An 18,313-nucleotide genomic window follows, 5' to 3' on the forward strand; every position below is an offset into this window, starting at 1 on the left:
AAGAAACAAACAAAGTATTCTTTACACATAATTGCTTGGAAGTAGAATGTGAAAAGGCTTTTGCAAGAAGTGCTGTGCTGTCATTTAGTGACAGTTGCAAAAGATTGGTGTTAAGTCTGATTTTTTTTTTAACCTCAACTGAGGTTTGGGAGTGTAAACATTTTGTTACTCATTAGCTTCTCAATGACATCTGACTTCCAGTATTTCATTACCTTGTACAGAAAAGGACGTGAGTTGGACACCACCTTTGCCCTGTTATCAATTTATGGGCATTCGGGGCAAAAGTACTTTAACAGAAGGTAGGGAGAAGGGGGCTAAGGTTTCCTGAGGAGAATCCTGTGGGAGGATACATCTGGTCTGAGAAGACCTGCCTTCTGCTGCAAGCCATTTTTTCAAGTCAACAAGTACAATTCAAAGTATGTAAGAAATTCCAAAATAGATCATACTGCCGCTAAATTATCAATAGTGAATACCAACAGATGGGTAGAATTTAGCAGCAAACCGGTTATTATATGGAGACTGCCATACAGACTCAAGCTCCATCAGCAATGAGAGAATAAATTCAAATACAGACTACAGAATGCAGCCGAACAATTTGGGCCAGGTATGGATCAAGTATTTGTTACTTTTGGAGGATGGTTACATGATTACACATCAGGAAATTATCGCTATCAAGCGAAGAATGCTATATTTTTGGGTTTCCATTTAATATTTCATTTAACTGCAAAGGTCTTTTTGCAAAATTAATTTTGCGTAAAAGTGGCTTCAAGTTGTGCAAAAAATAGTTGTTATGCTGATATTTCCCAAAGTCTCACAATTCTACAACTGCCTGGTCTTGGGGCTGATGTACAAGAGATTTTAACCGTGACTTTGTGGTGGTCAAATTTGCATTTTTCACTAGACCGTTGTGTTTAAATGTCAAACAAATTACATCTGTTTGTCCAAAAGCATTCCAACTTGACTCTAATGTGTGAAACCTGGATTCATTTCCCAGAAGTGTTGCTTTGTTTTGTAGAACTAAATGAGTCTTGATGTACTACTTCCTTAGGACATCCTTAAAGTACAAATTGTTAAACCATGACATTTAACACATGTCTCTCTTGAGACAGTTACTTCCCTCATTGCAGATTTTTAAAAAAGACAAATGCAAATGCCAGAAATCTGAAAATGTTGAAAATACACAGCAGATTCATCGGTTTCTGGAAATTAAAACAGGCTACTGCTTTGGAACCAGATGATAGATCTGGTTCTGAAAGATGAGCCAAGATTTCTCACTTCACCACTCTTGCTGCAGGCTGGGAGTGCATATAGGAAAAGTCTGCACTGCCAACTCCTGACAGCCTGACCTCCAGGTACATGATAGTGAAAAATCTGGGCTAAGGTTTCAGAAAAGCTATCCTGCCTTTTCCTCTTTTCAGATGCTGATGAACTTCCTCTAAATCCATTTTTACTTTGCTCATTCTGAGGAATTTATGTGTGACAGCTGTCAAGTAATCATAAGATATTCTTATCTTTTGGTTCACTTCTGTCTCTTGGGAAAGTGGCCTAACACATGATGCTCCTACACATTCACGAAGCAAAGTGGAACCAGTCCCCAATATGAAAATGCACCAACTTACGCCCACACGCTTTATGAGCTTTTCAGGACCGTATCCGCATGATTGAGCTGCCTGGCTGAAAATATGGGCCTCTACTGTTAATGTGTGACAGCAAGCTTGTGTCATGATGTGAATATGCTTATGCTTCAGCATGTTTCCAAGGCAGCTCCCTGTACTTTCAAAAGGGAATTGGACAAGTATCTGAAGAGAAAACAATTTGCAGGGCTATGGGGAAAAGGCGGGGCACTGGGACTAGGTGAATTGCTCTTGCAGAGAGCCGGCATGGACACAATGGGCTGAATGGCCTCCTTCTGTGCTGTAACCATTCTATGATTCTGTACTGGTAGAAGATCAGGATACCTAGGAAAAACTGGGTCTTCACTACAATCAACTGAACACAAGTCAATAGGTTTATATTTCAAAAGGCGAAACTTGAGTATGAGAGATGAAGAGCAAAGGATGCTGATGGATGGTGAGAAGTATTGAAGGTGTGACTTGTGTTTCTTCACTCCTAAACAGGGATAGCAATGAGTTATTGCACCATGGACATTTGAAGAAACTATTGACTCAGCCATGAACATGGGGCAATTAATCTGTACATAAAGTACATAGCCAGCCCAATGCCATAAAAACACCATCTGACTTCAAACACATTTCTCCCTATAAATAAAGTAGCCAAGCATACAAACATCAGTGGAGAAGAGCATAACTGTATTAGCTAGTATGTAATGCCAACGCCTGCTCCCAAATCAATTCCTACTTGAAGGTCAATTTTAAATTCATTTTGATGAATGCATAAGTACATAAAATCCTTTTCCTAACTACAGGGAAAAAGTGGAAAAATATGAAGAAAGGAGGAAAGAAAGAAATAACTTGCATTGAATACATTTAAGACTGGGAAAGATAGATTTTTGGTCTTGCAGGGAATCAAGGGATATGGGGAGTGGGCAGGAAAGTGAAATTGAAGCCCAAGATCAGCCATGACAGTATTGAATGACGGAGCAGGGTTGATGGGCCATATGGTCTACTCTCCCTCCTATTTCACCTGTTCTTGTGCATCTTTCATGGCCTCAGGATGTCCCAAAGCACTTTACATTTCTACCAAACTGAATTCAATTTTTCTGTGAATAATCTAAAGCTTTTTCTTTTCCTTTCCATCAAGGTTCTCAATCAAGTATTACATTTCACTTAGGTGCACATACCAAAGTATATTGTCTGATACGTTCAGAACCTATGGGTGTCTCCTGTTGCTTGTCAGATAACATTGTGGAATGCCTTGACCTCACTAGAGGGCCTAAAGTTCAAAATAAGTGCAGAATTTCACAATATCAAGGCATTCTGAATGGCCTTCAATTTGCTGATATCCTGATTTTGAATTGATAACTCATGATCCATTTGACTCAGCAGTAATTTCATCTAGCATCAGCATGCCATCGCATCTCATATTTTTGTACTATATAATCAGAGTGTGTCTAAGATTAAGGACAGGCACTGTTAGTGATACCTAAACAGAAGATCATAAGCACCTTTAATTACACAATTTTCCATTAGCTGATTTAGCTAGCTTTATCAGCGAGTAAAGGGTTTGCTTCTCTTGTTATATGAAAGACAATATCTATTAGATTTACTTGCACAACCTTTACTGATGTAGTTGAGGACATTTGTAATTCATTGTGTATTTGATCACTAATGCTGCATTCCTTAATTTTAATTACCCCAACAGTGTACACAGCAACTGCAACTCTCATGCATAAGGGGGAAAAAAACATTTCCTCTCAGAACATATACTTCAGCAGTTCTGATTCTTTCCTGCAATTGACTATTCCTATAAAGTTAACAAACACTAATGATGGATTTCAGAACCATATGGAAACAGTTTCATTGGCCTGTTCTGTAGTCACAGATTTGACACAGCTTTCTACACAATCTCCTTGAAGTTGCACGAATGCAAGATGTTCTTGGGCATCCAGAATCAACCAGTATGGTCACTAGTGAAGTGGTTTGCTTTACAGAGCTTCTTCTTTTCTCCAGCTTTCTCTTTTACATGAAACATATTTCTCCTGTCCCAATCTATGAGAAGTTATATGCTCTGATATGTTTCTTACTTAATGGGCTGCATTTTCAAAGCCCCCAAAATTTGCGGCCCGCACACACGGGGCCCATGGTGTGGAGTTACCGCAATTCCAAATGCAGCAGCTCATTACTATATCTGGGGCAGCCGCCCCCGACATGGAGTGGGTGGGTGAGCCGTTCCCGGCAACGCCATCCGGTACCAATGCGCAGGCGCCATTTTTAAAGGGCTTACAGCCCTCAATGAGCATCTAAATTTTAAAGATACAGTGACTATTAAGTTTTTAAAAGTGAATAAAATAAGCTTCCCATACCCTCTCCTCACAATGGCATTGCACATCATTCCTGACCTCCCCCAGGAAAAATTGACCTTTTCCCCCCCAAAAAAATTCAGAACCTTTGTCCTTTTCACCTTCTCATCATCCCCCCCCCCCCCAAACCAATCCGAAGCATTTTAACCTTGATCCCCCGCTCCCGCACGGAGAAAATCACCTTCTCCCCCTCCCCACAAGTGTTGCGCCACGTTTCTCCAAACGGGGATTCGAAGGCACGGCATTGCCGGCTGCCCGAATGAAGATCGGTGCGGTGAGTAAGGAGGCAACAGGAGCTTCATTAAGTCAGGTAGGTAAATTAATTTAAATATGGAAATCGTGGTCCCGTTGCTGAGCAGTGGGGTGGCCGCCTTGAGACCTCACCGCCACCGCCGAGATTGGTACGGGGCCTGCCGGCATCGGGTTTGGTGACGGGACTCCTCCATTGCTATCTTCATTCCCCTACCCCCGGCCACCATTCTCGGTGTCGGAGAGCCTTTAAAATCCAGCCCAATGAGTTTCATCCTTTTAGTCACTGCCTTACTCCTGCAGTTTCCTCTCAACTCTCATCATCATCTTAACTTGCAAGCAGCAAAACATGGCTCGTTTTCCCTTCAGGAGAAGCATCATTTCCCATTGATAAGCATACACCCTCACATGAGATACAGAAATAGCAACGCTTGTCTTGAGCTTTACGTGTTCTTTTTCTTTATTTGCTTTGCTTAATATTTAGCTTCTTGACAGTCCTTACATTAACAATGGTCTGTGAGTGGAGCATTGGATTTTGAAATCAGTTAGAGATCTCAGGACTGATCCACTTAAGCCATAGACAATTAAAGAAGGAAGTGTTAGTAATGTTCCAAAGTCACTCTGGACACAACTGTAGTGAGTCATTGTCATGTTTTCATAATTTGGCTAAAGTAGCACATGCTGTAACTTTCTCTGTTGACTTATATACTGCACTTTTGCAGCGCTTAAGTTATTAATACTATGCATTCTTAATTTCTCAGCTTCCTGAGACCTCTGTCCTGAAAGCCTTTACAAATCTTTTTTTAATCTTCCTTTGACTTTTTCAATTGCCCTTCTTAAGTGACGGGAGTCTGACGTTAAATACTTTTTTGGAGAACCATAAAGAATTTCTCACTTCAGCAATAACAATAACTTGCATCTGTATAGCACCTTTAATATAGTACAACATCCCAAGATGCTTCATAGGAGCATTATCAGATAAAATTTAATACCGAGCCATGTAGGAAGATATTAGGACGCATGACCAAAAACTTGGTCAAAGAGGTACGTTTCAAGATGCATCTTAAAGGAGACAAGAAAGATAGAGTGGCAGCAAAACTTAGGGAGGGAATTCCAGAACTTAGGACCTAAATAGTTGAAGGCACAGTCGCTAATGCTGGGACAAAGGAAATTGGGGATTATCAGGAGGTCAGAATTGGAGAAGCGTAGAGATCTCAGAGGATTGTAGGGCTGGAGGAGGTTACAGCGCCAAGAAGGGGGCAAGAGTATGGAGGGATTTGAACACATGGATGAGAATTCTAAACTCAAAGCATTGCTGTGTTATACTCCAGAAAGCTAGTTGATGAAAGATGACACTGGAGCCGACCTTCATTCAGTCTTATATTTATTTACAGAGTGAAACATTAGAAGCATACACCTCCTAACTCAACCTCCACACAGTTTCAGTAGGTGTTTCTTTATATGTGCTCAAGTAAGGCCCCAATTAATGCCCTCCACCTGCATATAATTAAACACAATTAATATATAATTAACATGGTAGACTGGGAGCCAATGTAGATCTGTGATGGGTGAAGGGAATGTTGGGAGTTAAGATACAGGTCACAAAGTTTTGGATGAGTCCCAATTTACAGTGGCTGGAATATGGGAGACCAGCCAGAAGAGCATTGGAGTAGTTGAGTCTGGAGGTAACAAAAGCAGTAGATGGGCTGAGGCAGGGGTGGAGATGGATGATATCTTGAAGGTGACTTACCCAGTCAAAGGTTACCCAGGTCTGTTTCTAATCTGTAACTCACATGATGTTCGGCACAGACTCGGTGGGCCGAAGGGCCTGTTTCAGTGCTGTATCTCTAATCTAATCTAATCTAATGTTAAAAAGTTGTAACAGTCAGTTTGCAAGATAGCAAGATAACCTCCTGTACTAATATCAAAATCGTTAAGATTTATTATACAACATCCTCAGTCATAAGGCTGTCTAGTTTTTAGTCTTTATCCACCAAGTCCAAAGCCGCTCAACTCAAATAAGGTCCTTCTTTGTTTCGTTGACACCACTGCAACCAGATGTAGTAAATCACCATTTTGCCAGAACCCTAAAACACATAAAGGAATAAATGCCTTGGGCTGGTAAACAGATCCCTGACATATAATAGAATATCTTAAGTTATACAGTGCTATATGGCCTGTGAAGCAGTGTAATATTAGCCTAACTACACTTTTTGGCAGGAATATTTTTTGTTGTCTTGAGTTGTACCAATTATCACATAGGTGCCGTCACTCCTTTCTGTTCAAATTTATGAGAAGAAATAAAAAAACCAGAAGGAAACCAATACCACTTTTTTAAAAAGAGGTTTTTATGTTAAAAGTTCAATTCTTGTTGCATTACTTCAGAAGTATTACAACATTTTACATATATAACAGTTCTGTATAACAGTAATCCTAGAATACTACAGCTGACTACCAGAACCAACACTGTCGCACTTAAAATGTGGCATTTAGGCACATTTTGTTTCACAGTTACTGCAGTGTGTGGAGAACACAACAATCACACCACTCTTTGCATGTAACTCTCAGATTCGAATAGCACATAGCAATATAAAATAGGAACTATGAAACATTAGGAACAAGAGTTGGCCATTTAGCCCTCGAGATAGTTCTGTCATTTAATTAGATCATGAATCAGCTCCAATAGATTTTGTAATTTTAATTGTTCTTTGTTTAAACAATTGCTTATGAGGTGCATGGTATATAAAAAAGGACTTATCTGTTGTATAACTAGAATGGCACACAAGTCCCATACTGAAACCCCACTTAACATCAACAATGAGTGGATCCCATCATGTAACACACACTTCTCCTCTGCCTTCCTACTCTCCTGACACCAGCCCAGACTTGAGTAAGTTTACAGCCACCCTCTGTGCCTCTATTGGCATTCTCTAAAAGGCCCAATGTGACACCCTTTACTGCTTCCTTTTGAGTAGCAACCCCAACTGCTCCAATATCGTATCTGACTGACCCTCAATCCTAGCGTGCCCATGGAGAGGAATAACCTCATAAACCTCCTTCACATCCTGCTCACCTTACCCATCAGTGCCTCCTTGGACTCTGCCAGTGCATTAGCAATCACTGTCCTCTGCATTTCCCTCCAGGCTGTCACCTCCATAAACCCCTCTGCCTCTCTCCTTTTCTCACTTCCTATAAGGCCAGCCTTATGACTGACCCCTTTGAGCAAGCTTTTGAAATCCCCTGCTAGTATCTCTGTATTTGGCTCAGTGTCTGTTTTTTTAATGATGCCTTTATGAAGCTCTTTGTCTATGTTAAAGGCGCTATATAAATATTGTTTGTGTGGAATGCAGTTAGGTTCACATACTAAAATGCATTATCATAACCTATGTGGTGTCTTCCATGTATCTCATGTGTTCATTAAATTTGTGAGCTTTCTTCCAACATAACGTATTAGGCCAAATGTAGTAATCTTACCAATTGTAAATCATTTTGGGAATGAAGCAATGGTTGTTACCACATCCTTTAATTGCAACAGCCTGAGTCATGAATCAAGTTAACACAAATAAAGGGCATCAGAAGATCAGCGAGACAAAAAGTATTCAAGGGCCCTGCAGACAATATTTCTACAGATAGCACATTCAGAAGAAATTGTTGAAATTGGGTGTGATTATAGAGAGACAGAGAGAGAGAAAGCAAAAGAAAAATACGATAGTGATATTTACATTTCAGTTCTTTAGGGGCAAGGAAACTAGGAATCAGAATTTTACACAAAAGCTTTCACGTTATAAGTCATTAAATTAGCTTCATATCCAAGGTTGAAATTAATCCAGACACAAAGCAATTATACTTCATGCCAAACAAACTCTAAAATGTGGATTTGAGGAGCTATTAAGTGCTAAGGATGTAATGAAAGGATGGGAACTCTCATTCACTTACTCTGGGACAGTGCAAGGATACATTCCTCATAGTCAGCAGTACCCGATTAAATCCAGAATGCACTTACAATGCATTTACCACATAAAGCAGGCTTAGCCAGTCTGGGGATCTATCAGTAATTTGTGGCCTTTAAGATTAGACAGTCTGACTTCTTATAGCACAAACATTCTGCTTAATTACTGGAGACAGACAGAAAAAAAAGGCATGTCTGTTGAAAACGAGTAATCATTAGAATTTAAGTGAATTTGACTTCTTACTGTCTCAATGGAAGGAAAAGAAAGTCACTGTTGTAATGTAGGCAGCCAGTTTGTACACAGCAAGATCTCACAAACAGAAATGAGATAAATGACCTGATTATGTGCGTTAATAAAGTGGTTTGAGGAAAGAACTCTCACTTTTCTTCGCAAGAGTCATATCTTTCATTCTGCTTTTTGAACAAGAAACGCTGATTGGAAACAAACCTAATTATCATATTTGTGGCTGAGGTCACAGGGAGTTCTGGCTGAAAATAGCAAGTGTACATAATTGAAGTTTGTATCAGCTAAACTCAAAAAACTTAAATGAGGTTGTGGTATAGGGTGGATTGTTTGTATGTAATTTGTATGTAACTGCGACACCGACCACTCCCTGGTGTGCAGCAAAGTTAGCCTCAAACCAAAGAAGCTGCATCACTCCAAGCAGAAGGGCTGCCCGCGCATCAACACTAGCAGAATTTCTCATCCACAGCTGTTACATAAGTTTCTAAATTCACTTGAAAAAGCCCTTCAAAACACTCCCACAGGGGATGCAGAGACCAAGTGGGCCCACATCAGAGACGCCATCTATGACTCAGCAATGACCACCTATGGCAAACGTGTGAAGCGGAATGCAGACTGGTTTCAATCTCACATTGAAGAGCTGGAACCTGTCATAGCCGCTAAGCGCATTGCACTGCTGAACTACAAGAAAGTCCCCAGCGAGTTAACATCCATAGCACTTAAAGCAGTCAGAAGCGCTGCACAAAGAACAGCCAGGCGCTGTGCAAATGACCACTGGCAACACCTATGCAGTCATATTCAGCTGGCCTCTGACACAGGAAATATCAGAGGAATGTATGATGGCATTAAGAGAGCTTTTGGGCCAACAATCAAGAAGATTGCCCCCCTCAAATCTAAATCAGGGGACACAATCACTGACCAACGCAAGCAAATGGACCGCTGGGTGGAACACTACCTAAAACTGTACTCCAGGGAAAATGCTGTCATTGAGACTGCCCTCAATGCAGCCAAGTCTCTGCCAGTCATGGATGAGCTGGACGTACAGCCAACAAAATCGGAACTCAGTGATGCCATTGATTCTCTAGCCAGCAGAAAAGCCCCTGGGAAGGACGGCATTACCCCTGAAATCAGCAAGATTGCCAAGCCTGCTATACTTTCAGCACTGTACGAACTGCTTTGCCTGTGCTGGGACGAGGGAGCAGTACCACAGGACATGCGCGATGCCAATATCATAACCCTCTATAAGAACAAGGGTGACCGCGGAGACTGCAACAACTACCGTGGAACCTCCCTGCTCAGCATAGTGGGGAAAGTCTTTGCTCGAGTCGTTTTAAACAGGCTCCAGAAGCTGGCTGAGCGTGTCTACCCTGAGGCACAGTGTGGCTTTCGAGCAGAGAGATCGACCATTGACATGCTGTTCTCCCTTCGTCAGCTACAGGAGAAATGCCGTGAACAACAGATGCCCCTCTACGTTGCTTTCATTGATCTCACCAAAACCTTTGACCTCGTCAGCAGACGTGGTCTCTTCAGACTACTAGAAAAGATTGGATGCCCACCAAAGCTACTCAGTATCATCACCTCATTCCATGACAATACGAAAGGCACAATTCAGCATAGCAGCGCCTCATCAGAGCCCTTTCCTATCCTGAGTGGTGTGAAACAGGGCTGTGTTCTCGCACCCACACTGTTTGGGATTTTCTTCTCCCTGCTGCTCTCACATGCGTTCAAGTCTTCAGAAGTAGGAATTTTCCTCCACACAAGATCAGGGGGCAGGTTGTTCAACCTTGCCCGTTTTAGAGCAAAGACCAAAGTACGGAAAGTCCTCATCAGGGAACTCCTCTTTGCTGACGATGCTGCATTAACATCCCACATAGAAGAGTGTCTGCAGAGACTCATCAACAGGATTGCGGCTGCCTGCACCGAATTTGACCTAACCATCAGCCTCAAGAAAACGAACATCATGGGACAGAACGTCAGAAATGCCCCATCCATAAATATCGGCGACCACATTCTGGAAGTGGTTCAAGAGTTCACCTACCTAGGTTCAACTATCACCAGTAACCTGTCTCTCGATGCAGAATTCAACAAGCACATGGGAAAGGCTTCCTCTGCTATGTCCAGATTGGCCAAGAGAGTGTGGGAAAATGGCGCACTGACACGGAACACAAAAGTCCGCGTGTATCAAGCCTGTGTCCTCAGTACCTTGCTCTACGGCAGCGAGGCCTGGACAACATACGTCAGCCAAGAGCGACGTCTCAATTCATTCCATCTTCGCTGCCTCCGGAGAATCCTTGGCATCAGGTGGCAGGACCGTATCTCCAACACAGAAGTCCTTGAGGTGGCCAACATCCCCAGCATATACACCCTACTAAGCCAGCGGTGCCTGAGATGGCTTGGCCATGTGAGCCGCATGAAAGATGGCAGGATCCCCAAGGACACATTGTACCGCGAGCTCGTCACTGGTATCAGACCCACTGGCGTCCATGTCTCCGCTTTAAAGACGTTTGCAAACGCGACATGAAGTCCTGTGACACAAGTCGTGGGAGTCAGTTGCCAGTGATCACCAGAGCTGGCGGGCAACCATAAAGGCGGGGCTAAAGCGTGGTGAGTCGAAGAGACTTAGCAGTTGGCAGGAAAAAAGACAGAAGCGCAAGGGGAGAGCCAACTGTGCAACAGCCCCGACAGCCAATTTTATCTGCAGCACCTGTGGAAGAGTCTGTCACTCTAGAATTAGCCTTTATAGCCACTCTAGGTGCTGCTTCACAAACCACTGACCACCTCCAGGCGCTTACCCATTGTCTCTCGAGATAAGGAGGCCAAAGATAGAATTTTCTTTCTCTACTCAAGCATGTACTGTTGAAACTCCAGCAGATGGGGGTGATCTTTTATTCCAAAATAATGTTTTTGGAGGCCCATTGTCCTTTCTTTTTCTCAACTGAATAGGGAATATTTATAAACTAACTTCCTAAAATAATAGGGCTCAGTTCATAATGCGTGACTAAATGGAATGAAATATGCTTGCTAATCTAAAATGAATACTATTCACAAAGCCAATACTGAATAACAGCAGAACATGTGGGGGCCGCCTGTTGGAACAAATGTTCCCCACTCTCAATGGTAGCTTTACTATCTACTGGAGAAGTTAAAGGTTAGAGAATTGAAGATTAATGGGGAAATTGTTTGAGATGCAAATTATTTCCCCGATATTAACTGGGAGACTGAGAAGGTGTGGGAGAGTCCGGACACATTGGAACAATTCAGCAAAGCTGGAATGTGGAGGCCCTACCTATCTTAAAAGAAAAGCCTCATTTCAATAATGGCAGGCAGAAACACAGGATTATGGCAAGATGCTGCAGACAAGGACCAATGGGAATAGTTCAATCAGGAGGGAAATTGAAGCTGTAGGCCATGATCAGGTTGGTTGTTGGGGGGAAGGCAGTAAGTTCGGGGCCTTCATCGGGGCTAAGGGAGGCTGAAGGCTTCTTCGTAATGTCTGGAGGGAGGGACAGGGGAGCTCTCCTGCTCCTCCTGGCACACAAAGAGTGCTAAAAGGAGCAGATCTTTAGCATTTACCTTGCTCAGTCAGAGCTGTGACTGGTGGAGTCTGAGTCACCGCCATGTGATTCACCAACAACAACAACAACTTGTATTTATAATGCACCTTTAATGTAATAAAACGTCCCAAGGTGCTTCACAAGAGCATTATAAAACAAAATATGACACCCAGCCACATAAGGAGATGTTAGGGCAGATGACCAAAAGCTTGGTCAAGAGGTAGGCTTTCAAAGAGCAAAGTGAGATGAAGAGATGGAGAGCTTTAGGGAGGGAATTCCAGAGCTTGCGGCCCATGCAGCTAAAAGCACAGCCACCATGGTGGAGCAGTTAAAATCAGGGAGGCTGAAGAGGCCAGAATTAGAAGAGGGCAGATATCTTGGAGGGTTGTGGGGCTGGAGGAGATTACAGAGATAGGGAGGAGCCAGGCCATAGTCAGATTTGAAAACAAGGATGAGAATTTTTAAATCAAGTCAGTGTCTAACTGTGAGCCATTGTAGGTCAGAAAACATAGGGGTGATGGGCAGAGGAGACTTGGGGCAAGTTAAGACACAGGCAGCAGAGTTTTGGATGAAGTGAAATTTACGGAGGAAAGAAAGTGGGAGGCTGACCAGGTTAGAATAGTCAAGTCTAGATGTAACAAAGGCATGGATGAGGGTTTCAGTAGCAGATGAGCTGAGGCAAGGAAGGAGTCAGATGATGTTACGGAGATGGAAATAGGCCATATTAGTGATGGCTGAAGATGGTCAGAAGAAGAACTTTGGATCAAATATGACACCAAGGTTGCAAACAGTCTGGTTCAGCCTGACAGTTGCCAGGGAGAGGGTTGGAGTCGGTAGCTGGGGAGTGGCATTTGTGGCAGGGATAGAAGACAATAGCTTCGCTCTTCACGATACTTAGGCGGAAGAAATTCCTGCTCATCCAGAATGTTGGTAAGCAGTGGAGAGATTGAGAGGGGTGGTGGTGAGGTAAAGCCAGGTATCGTCAGCATGCATGTGGAAACTGACCTTGTGTTTTCGGATGACATTGCAAAGTGGCAGCATGTAGATGAGAAATAGGAGGGGGCCAAGAATGGATCCTTGGGGACACCAGAGATAACAGTGCATTAGTGGGAACAGAAGCCATTGCTGATGATGCTTCAGATAGATAAGAAAGGAACCAGGTGAGTACAGTCTCCCTAAGCTGGAAAACAGTGGAGTGGCATTGAGGAGAATGTTGTGGTCAATCATGCCAAAGTCTGCAGACAGGTCCAGAAAGATGAGGAGTGATAGTTTACCTTTGTCACAGTCACATAGGAGGTCATTTGTGACTTTGATAAGAGCCGTTTCAGTACTGTGGCGGGGTGGAAACCTGATTGGAGGGATTTAAACGTGGAGTTCTGGGAAAGATTGGTACAGATTTGGAAGGCAAAAAGGACTTTTGGAGAGGAAAAGGAGGTTGGCGATGGAGCAGTAGTTTGCAAGGACAGAAGGGGCAAGGATTTTTTTGAAGAGAGGGGTGATGGCAGCAGATTTGAAGTAAGGGGAGACAGTTTTACCTGATGAAAGAGAACCGTTAACAATATTAGCTAATGTGGGAGCCAGGAAGGGAAGTTGGGTGGTCAGCAGCTTAGTGGGAATAGGGTCGAGGGAGTGGGAGGTGGGTCTCATGGACAAGATGAGCTCAGAGAGGGCACCAGGGGAGATAGGAGAGAAACTAGAGAAAGATACAAATTCAATGCTAGGGCAGGGGAGAAGTTTGGAGGAAGTTTGGCCCAGTGGGCTAGGGGGAGGGAGGAAGGGAAGTGGCAGAGGCAGCTGATCAGATGGTATCAATCTTAGTGACAAAGAAGTCCATGAGCTCCTCACACATGTTATTGTAGGTGAAGGTGGAGGAGATAGGGGAGATAGGTTTGCAGTTGAGAAAAAAAAGCCGGGTGTAGTCTTTGCACTCCAGGATGATCCGAGAATAGTGAGAAGTTTGTGCAGCCAATAGCAGGACCTGACAGTGCTTTCTGTGGTCCATCCAGATCTGGCAGTGAATAGTTAAACAAGTTGTCTGCCTTATATATTCAAGTCTGCCTCCATTGGACTTAAGGGAGCAGAGAAGAGGGCCGTATCAGGGCATCGTCCAGGGTGAGACAGTACTGGTTTTAATATTAACTAGGGCATTTAAGGTGAGGGTGTTAAGGAGCAGATTGGTAGTTGCAGAAATATTGTGGTGAGCCAAGAACCAATGGCTAGATAACTGCGATTTTGAAAGTGCACTTGTAAGTGAATTGGGAGAAAGTTTTTTCCAGGGATGGGCACAGAAGGAGGTAGGGTTTGGAAGGGGAGGGAGATATGGGTGGAGTGCGATACAAGGAAGTGATCAGAGATCGCCTTCTCCATGATTTATACAATGAGAGTAACGAGGCCTTGCCAGATGACAAGGTCAAGGGGGTGCCCATGAATATGGGTTGGGGAGTTCACGTGCAGGGAGAGATTAATGGAGGATGGAAGGGCAGTGAACTCAAAGGAGAAAAAACCTGAAGAATTGGGATGGTGGTTGAAATCACCCAGCATAAGAAGTAGCTTGGTGCAGAAGGTGAGGGAGGAAAGCCGTGAAGATAACCCGGTGAGAAAATTGGCATGGTATTTGGGTGGGTGGTAAAGAACGATGATTTTGAATGAGAGGTGAGAGGGGGGAACAAGGTGAGATGCTGAAAGGATGAGAAAGTGCCAGAGGAATAGGGGATAGACCAAGCTGTGATTTGGTGATAAAGCTCTACACCACCACCGCAATGGTCTGGGTGTGGCAAGTGGTGGAAGGTATAGCCAAGCAGGGAGGCTTCATTTGGGGGAAGGTGTCATCATTCCTCAGTTAGGTTTCCACTAAGGTCATGATGTCGATACAATCATCCACAATAAGCTTATGGATGGCAAGCATTTTGTTCACAAGTGAACGGGCATTCTGCCGGAAGATGCGCAGAAGAGCAGTGACAGCTGATCCGCTGGCTAAGTCCACAGGTTCACCAGTTGGAGGGATTTTTTTTTAAGAGATACAGCACTGAAACAGGCCCTTCGGCCCACCGAGTCTGTGCCGACCATCAACCACCCATTTATACTAATCCTACATTAATTCCATATTCCTACCACATCCCCACCTGTCCCTATATTTCCCTACCACCTACCTATACTAGGGGCAATTTATAACGGCCAATTAACCTATCAACCTGCAAGTCTTTGGTATGTGGGAGGAAACCGGAACACCCGGAGGAAACCCACGCAGACACAGGGAGAACTTGCAAACTCCACACAGGCGGTACCCAGAATTGAACCCGGGTCGCTGGAGCTGTGAGGCTGCGGTGCTAACCACTGCGCCACTGTGCCGCCCCACAGTGATTTGTATTGGGGTGGAGATTAGCAAGATTAATCCCCAGTGGGTGAGCAGGGCAGGAAGGTCAGCGAGAGTGTGGAATGGGCTCATAAGGAGGCAGCTATGAGTGCCTTGATGGGCCCTTCGGAGGATGCCAAGAGAGGCACAGAGGGAAGCTGCAGGCTTATCTGAGAAGTCAAGCTTGAGACAGCAGCAGGAGAGTAGGAAGGTCGAAGAGTACTGAAGGATTGAAATGGGAATTTGGAAGGGCAGAGTACCCAAGAAGGGAGAGATGAAAGGCAGCATGATGACAGGAGAGAGGGGCCAAGGAGGGGTAAAGAGAAAGGAAGTAGAAAAAGGGGAGAAAAAAATGGAAATGGACGTGATGAGCTCGAGTTGGAGCAGCAGCCAAAATGTGCATGGGAATGGACACAGGGAAAACTCAAGTTGGGTAGGTCTGGTTACGTAGCAATTATTAGGATTATTCCAGTAGTAAACAGAGAACATAGAGGAAGCAATATGAGAGGTTCCAAAAATGAAGTCAGAGGTTCCATGGTGGGATAAGGTTGACATGGGTAGCGTGAAGTCGACATGGAGCATCGACAAACTGTTGTCCGAATTTGGAGGCAGGTGTAGCTAGGGGTTGAGTTGCTCGATCTTGATATTTTAACCCTCTCCTATCTATTGGCGGGAGTTAAAATCGTGTCCAATGTTACTCAGGAGTCTCTTTAACTAGCTGATTATACCAGCTTGTTTCACTGTGATCATTTGGTGATTTCATGACACAGTTTTTTTTTAATGTACTTGTTACTTTTTTTAGCCTGCTTACCCTAAATTATTTTAGCTTATGTATCTTAGATCAATCTCAAGTCCCAACTCCCCAAACATTTGAGAGTGCCTATCCATGTCTTGAGATCTAGGTAAACAGGCAGCAAATCCTATTTGATAATTTCTTTTAGTTACTGGATTTTGTCTCCCTCCATCAAATTCCACTTCCAAGCTACCAAAGTAGAAGTACATTGTGTGAGTCTTTAAACATAAGAACATAAGAAATAGGAGCAGGAGTAGGCAATACAGTCCCTCCAGCCTACTTTGCTGTTCACTAAGATCATAGCCGATCTTCTAACTCAACTCCACTATCCCACCCTATTCCTTATCCCTTGATTCCCTTAACAAATAATAAATCAGAAAATTATGTAAGTGTTAGAGAGTTATAGTGAAATGTCTTTTATCTATCTATTTCAGTAAATAAAATGAGATTGGAAATCAAAGAACTAATCTCATCTTTTACAATTAAGTTTTAAATAGATCAGCTATTTTATCCATCTTTTTAAACACTGTTCTGGCTTCTCTTTGGAGATTTTGGAGCCATCTTTTCTTGTGAGAAATAGTAACTCACCAGGTTCAAACAAAATTAGCTCTTTCATATCCTGAAAAATAGCAATTGGGACCTGATGAATTTTGGCTATTCGAGATAGATATCTGTCCAGTCTAATTCAGAAAAGAACTATCAGTCAAATGCAAATTGAACCAATCATGACATCTGTAAATTGAGAATTAGGTTCTCTTTCAAACCTGTTGCCAGGGAGACATCATTAAAAAATCTTGCATTATTGCACGGGAACAGGTTTATTACATGCAATTGGCTTTGCTGGCTGCTCAAAGTCCTCTGTACAATGACTAAATATTAAAGGGGAAGTTGCCACAATAACACTAGACTGTAGTCGTTCTTTTGCACAGCAATGTTACAGAAAATTCTGTTATACTTGTGTGTGTCTTTTCTTTTGTTTCAAAGTATGAACTCCAAGAACTCACTGAAGAAACACCCAAAGGTGCTCATTATTGGAGCTGGGATAGCTGGAGTGGGAGCTGCAGGAAAACTATTCAAGCAGGGATTTACTGATGTACAGATTGTTGAGGCATCAAGTCAGCCTGGAGGACGGATCAGAGGCTGTCTGTTTGGTATGTTTAATGAAACGGAAAACATATGGTAATGTGGAAATTAAATAACATAAAACTTAGGATTTTTTAAATCAATGCTCAGGTGTGATTAAATGATGAAGTACATTAACAATGATAAATAATGAATATGTTCCCCATCACTTTCTGCTACTAAATGGATGTAGATTTTTCTTATAGATTTGTAAAGTATACCATTCAATGTGGCCATCAGAAGCTCCAGACATCCAAGGATATAATATTTTATTAAATATTTAATAAATTAGTCTTAAATATATAATATTTTATAAAACAGTGCCATAACAGAGGAATTCCAGCCAGCTCTATTAGGGCTATGCACTCACATGCAGTACACTACATGTGGTCACACTTACCAATGTTAAGTTGATATCTTTCCTAACTTCATTTGGTGGATTACCTCTCGAGAACAGCAAACGCTGGGTCTCAAACCAAAAAGAAGCTAAATGAAAATTAGATACCTTGTATTCCTGGAAGCCAATTCTGACACTTGAACCCAAAGACTTAAAACGCAAAGTTTACAAATTCTTCATGCTTTCCAGTAAATTGAAAGAAGTTCTCCTCTGAGTACGGTTCTCCCTTGGTGTAACAGTATACATCACATCCAAAATTTAAAAGAATTTTATAAAAGCATTCATTCCTTTTTGAATATATAAGTATCTTACTCATTTGAGAAGTATGGAGTATACATGGAGCTTTAAATGTGGGGTCAGTTGCATGCAGCATCAATGAGTAGATCTAAGTTTGTAGCATGTGCAAAAATTCCAGTTTTCACAGGCTCAAAACCATGATATTTTAGTTATATTTTTACATTTTAAATGAAAGAATAGAAATGCAAAATGATATGGTTGACACAGTGAAAATCAAAACTCTGGAATAGTGCTTATTTGTAAACACAGCCACTGAGTATAGATTTATGATCTTTCCAATATGTCTATAATAATATTACAGAATAAACCTTGGGAAATCCAAGTTGATGACTGATATTTCCTTAAGTGATTTTTTTTTTAAGGAATCGTTTGGTACA

At 42.5% G+C, this 18,313-nt stretch overlaps 1 protein-coding gene across 1 annotated transcript in view; it reads left to right on the forward strand.

Annotated features, from left to right (window-relative positions):
- Positions 1-288: 288 nt before the first annotated feature.
- LOC137373346 (peroxisomal N(1)-acetyl-spermine/spermidine oxidase-like) overlaps positions 289-18,313 on the forward strand; it is a 43,809-nt gene continuing 25,784 nt past the window's right edge. Inside the window, exons 1-2 of the mRNA XM_068038168.1 lie at positions 289-604; positions 17,105-17,271. Of these exons, the coding sequence (XP_067894269.1) occupies positions 17,106-17,271 (166 nt within the window). The 5' untranslated portion in view covers positions 289-604; position 17,105. The remainder of the gene's footprint in view (positions 605-17,104; positions 17,272-18,313) is intronic.

The sequence above is a fragment of the Heterodontus francisci genome, chromosome 9, assembly GCF_036365525.1.
Source record: "Heterodontus francisci isolate sHetFra1 chromosome 9, sHetFra1.hap1, whole genome shotgun sequence".
NCBI lineage: Eukaryota > Metazoa > Chordata > Chondrichthyes > Heterodontiformes > Heterodontidae > Heterodontus > Heterodontus francisci.